At 18.5% G+C, this 5,124-nt stretch overlaps 2 protein-coding genes across 2 annotated transcripts in view; both read right to left on the bottom strand.

Moving 5' to 3' along the window:
- LOC102676416 (rabphilin-1-like) overlaps positions 1 to 2,681 on the bottom strand; it is a 6,954-nt gene extending 4,273 nt beyond the window's left edge. The window contains exons 1-3 of the mRNA XM_006613265.2: positions 2,665 to 2,681; positions 366 to 512; positions 7 to 145 (exon numbers count right to left, since the gene is read on the bottom strand). Coding sequence (XP_006613328.1) covers positions 7 to 145; positions 366 to 445 — 219 coding nt within the window. The 5' untranslated portion in view covers positions 446 to 512; positions 2,665 to 2,681. The remainder of the gene's footprint in view (positions 1 to 6; positions 146 to 365; positions 513 to 2,664) is intronic.
- A 1,113-nt stretch (positions 2,682 to 3,794) lies between these two features.
- LOC102675813 (required for meiotic nuclear division protein 1 homolog) overlaps positions 3,795 to 5,124 on the bottom strand; it is a 6,910-nt gene continuing 5,580 nt past the window's right edge. The window contains exons 3-5 of the mRNA XM_031509315.1: positions 4,786 to 5,005; positions 4,325 to 4,682; positions 3,795 to 4,073 (exon numbers count right to left, since the gene is read on the bottom strand). Of these exons, the coding sequence (XP_031365175.1) occupies positions 3,912 to 4,073; positions 4,325 to 4,682; positions 4,786 to 5,005 (740 nt within the window). The 3' untranslated portion in view covers positions 3,795 to 3,911. The remainder of the gene's footprint in view (positions 4,074 to 4,324; positions 4,683 to 4,785; positions 5,006 to 5,124) is intronic.

The following is a 5,124-nucleotide window of genomic DNA, read 5'->3' as shown; positions in this document are numbered from 1 at the left end:
ATTTACCTGTATAATTGTTTGTTGTTCTTCTTCACTAAGTACAAATGATTGTGCACATCTATTTGTGCCACTTGTATAAGAATTAGAAAATGTACCCCATTTTGAATCTAGAGAGGCAGTTTTTACAGACCAACCTGTTTGCAATCTATTACATTTATTTTATTAATTCATAAAAATATATATATATATATTTATGTTGTTAACAAAATCATTATGTAAAAATTTAAATGAAATAAAAAAATAATTCATATTATATAATACAAAATATGCTATTATCTATTTAATTATCATAAATATTAATATTTAATATTATATATATTTATATACATTATAAATATGTATATTAAAAATATATTGATGCTTACTTTGCTCTCAATGATAGATGTCTATCATTTGGACAGACCCATCTGGTTCCTCCACTTATATCCTTTACTGTCATATCCATTTTTTAATTTAATACAATTTTGAAATTAATTTAAATATATTATGAATATTTTGTAATATACATCAGTCTGTAGAGAATAAAAATATGCAATCAATTATAATTTGACATTAGAATCGTAGAATATGATATATAAAAAAAGTTAATTAAATAATTTTTATAAATAATAGTAATTTTTGTAAAATAATTTTTATATTTTTTTCGTAATCTATACATTAAAACGAATCGATTGATATATCACATATTGTATTTTATATATATTATTTTTATTCTGTATGACTTTATACTGATTTATTTTATCATGATTTATTTTCATAATAATTTTCAAAATAATTAAATTTTCTATAATGATAATATCAAAAAATTTAAAATTTAAATTTTATAAAAAGAATTAATAAATTTTGTGATATATATAAATCATTTTGATTATATCTATATATATATTTCTTGTTATATTGAATTAATATTTCTATCCGTTTAAATAAATTTAAATAAATTTTGAAATTTTTCTTTCAAATTAAAAATTATATTATATTTAACAATTCTTTACATTCTTTCCATTATATGTTGAAATTCATGACATCTGTGTTATTCGTATTTTTTACGACTTGTTCAAATAATTTGAAGAATTAACTGATAACAATTCACATATATTTTAAATATCAAAAAGCAGATTTTTAATTTAATAAACTGCTTTATATAAAAATTTAAAGCAAGTAAATAAATAAATAAATATATATATAAGAAAAAATAATTGTACTGAAAAGTTACATTATTTTATATTAATAAAACTTTTGATTTCTTTTTTAACAATAATTTTTTAATAAAATAAAATTATTATTTGATTTAATGATTTAATGATATCAAAAATATCAAAAAATTTATGAAAATTTGATTAAATCAAAAGTTTTATTATCAAAATATTATTCATAAAAAGAATTAAATTATTTTTATAAAATAAATACTATTCTATAAATATTCTATAAATATATGTATAATTTATTAAATATCTAATTATTTAATTAAAATTTAATATTGAATATTGGAAAATGTTAATAACGTATAATGAAGAAACTACTTAGATAAAAGTAAAGTTTAAAAGAACAGTTTCCGCTCAAAATAGATGCGCAACAAGTATTTACTATACTTCCGTTTCTATATTATTTAAGTAACTAAAGGGAAACTATATTTGGACCTAAATCGATATTTCAATGTGGTTCATACCTACAACGATTCTTACTTTCTTAACATATCGCAACTATATTAAAGTTACAAAAGATTTTAATAAATAATTTTATAAGATAAAGAAAAAGTACAAAATATAGCGAATAAATAATTTATGAAATTGCTATAGAAAATAAAGTTACTAAAAATATGATTCGAGAAATTGTAATATCTAAAATTGTTATGACTTTGTAAAATTTTTGGTATTTTTTTATTTTTGAATTATTTTAATTTTTAAATATAATTATTTATTATTTTAAATAAATCAAAAACATACTTGTACATGTATGTACTTACATAAAAATAAAAATGAATAATAAAAAAAGAGTTATAAATGGATTAATAAAAGTTAGTCCATTAATTATATGTTATCTATAATAGTAATGCATTCGTTGAAAGAAAAGAAAAATACAAAAAGTGGAACAAAGAGAAAGAAATTCGTGACGCGTGGCAAATGTATCGTAACTGAATAAAAAAAAATGAGCGCGGAAGTTCTACGTTAACAGGCGATCAATCGAAGCTTGTGACGCATGCCATTATTACTCATAGGATTGCGGTAATAGAATTCTTTTACACAAAGAGCAAAAACACACATGAATATATTTATCATTAATGCAATAAACTACATATAGTTTTAATTAATATATTATTATTTAATGATATGCTTGATATAAAACATTTTGATTTAAATTTTAATTTCTATTTAAATTTAAATACTTATTATATAAAATATATAAGAAATTTTAGAAAAGAAAAAATTAAAATAAAGATTCAATTTTTTTTTTTACAGTTTAATAATAATTATTAAACTCGCATAATTTTGAATATATACATGTAGAGATAAAAACAAACGTAAAATTAAATACGATACTTAATATTTTAAATTAATATGAAATTCGTTTGTGTGTATTAATTTAAATGCTTATCATAACTTTTTATAAGTGAAATTTAATTTTGATATGCAAACTATTTCAAACTATGTGAATATTTATACTTACGTAAATATACTTTAACGTGTAATATATAATTTATAAATGAATAACTGCTTCGAATTAACATAATCATAAATAATTAAATAATTTATAAAAAATTACAAAATGCATAATATAATTTCAATAATTGTCCAAGATATTATTAGATAAAGAAATAAATGAGCACAGAATTGAACTTGCCACAGTACTAGCTATCCGACAAGTGGGTACTATTATAGCTGATACTGGCTTTACAATTTCGTTTCACTTTCGATACAGGCGCAGAAGGGTGCGTACAATTCACAGGGATGTATCTAACTAAAAAATTCACCTATGATACAGTATCTCTATTGAATTAAAAAAAACAAAAACTAAAGCAACAGATATTTATATTTATTATAAATATATTATATTTTTTTGTTCATTTCTCTTTTATATAATTAATATAACTGCGTAAAAATAATTTTTAATTTCATTCATTTTATATTGTTCGAAAGAAATTTTATATTTATATATGTGTTCTGAAAATTTTGAACTAAATAAAAAAATACAAATTAAAAAAAAAAATAATAAGTTATAAGTTTAAATTGTATATAAAACTAGAAATTTCATTCAATTATTTTATATCTATAATTATCTATTTTATATATAGCGTATATTTTGTATATACATATATATTTATATACATATGTAATTACATATTATATATACCATAATATTACAGAGTGTTATTTTAAAACATTATAAAAATTATTATGCAAACTAAATTTTGATTAATAATAAATAATATAATAAATATATTTTTATAATTTTCATTAATGTAAATATAATAATTTTCATTAATAAATAAATATACATGTTAATAATTTTGAATTGAATATAATTGAAAATAACATACTATATAATATAAAATAAGTAATAATATAGAATAAGTGTTCTTGTTCTATATTGCAATTATTGATGCATTGTATTTCAAATTGACATTAACTAAATCTTACGTAAATATCAAAGATAATATTTAACTTAATCAAATAGTAAGAAGACAATATAAACAAATAAAAAAAATATTATAAAATGAATATATTAATACTAATAAATACTACACAATTTATAAAATTTAAAAAAATTTTTTTTTCCAATGATATAAATTTTATTTTTATATATCTATTTTTATAAATATATGACTTTTTTTATACATATATGTATTTTTTTACAATTAAATACACAATGTTTACTATTAATTATTATTATCAATTATTTTATATATAATTATATTATGAAAGATACTTATCAATATAATGTAATATTTCAAAAACAACTTCAACCATAATAAGAATAATAATCATCCATTCTAAACGAATGTGATGACGATCACTTAAATGTGAAGATAAAATTGCTACAAGCTCCACACAATGATTTAATTTTTCATTTATTACCTATAAAATAAAATTAAAATTTATTTTCATATTACATAAATATTTATCTTGAAATATCCATAATGAACCATAATGAAAAATCTTCATTTTATATTTTATATTTATTTTGATGTAAAGAATATGAGTATATAAAATATGAAAATATATAAATATATGTAAAGAATTATTTATTTTTTGTTATATTAGAATTTTTTATATTTTATTTACAAATTTATATTAAATAATTAATTTAATAATTTTGTTATACTTACTCTTGTGCGTTTTGCAATATTAAAATACGAACAAGTTTCCTGATAAAGTTGTTCCAAATCTTCCCTTTCCCAATAGAAATCTGGAATATCTAATAAATCTGAGCTCAAATTAATAGAATGCCGCAATGCAAATAATTCCCCTTGTTTTTTTAATACTTCATGTTGAGTCATTTTTAACTTTTTACCAGCTTTTAAATCTTCAGTAACAAATTCTATAGAATCTATATAATTATCTAAAGATGCTTCCCATATGCCTAATTTGACTGATTGTGCAATTGCATTAGAAAACGTATACTTATCTAATTTTGTTGCATCTAAAGCTAAAATAATGTTACCATTTTTTATATGATTTCTTTTTCTGCAAAATATTTTATTTTAAGTGAATATACTATTTTTAAATATATAAAAATAAAATTATAAAATTATTGTAAAAATGAAATTTGAATCTCTCAAATTATTACCCATGTTCTGCATAATTGTAACACATCACTTCACTCTCAGATTGTACATCATAATCCATGTAACGATTTTGTTCATATTTTTTTAAGAATTCTAATAAATTTTCACATTCAAGTTCAGAAATATTCCACATTACTATGGTACCTTCTCGAAAAAAGAAAATTTCTCTTGGTTCATGGTTTACTTCATACTTTGCCACAGCATGTATAACATCTGGTAAAGCTGTAAGAATAATCTAAATAAAGTAAAACCTAATGATATATATTATTCTTATATATTTAATGATTTTTTTAAATTGATTTTTTAGATTGGGAAATATAGGATTTTAAAAAAAATAAAAT

Source organism: Apis dorsata, unplaced genomic scaffold (genome assembly GCF_000469605.1).
Source record: "Apis dorsata unplaced genomic scaffold, Apis dorsata 1.3 scaffold_137, whole genome shotgun sequence".
Classification (NCBI taxonomy): Eukaryota; Metazoa; Arthropoda; class Insecta; order Hymenoptera; family Apidae; genus Apis; species Apis dorsata.
Note: the sequence above shows the minus strand (reverse complement) of the source record. Positions and strands in the feature narration are given on the sequence as shown.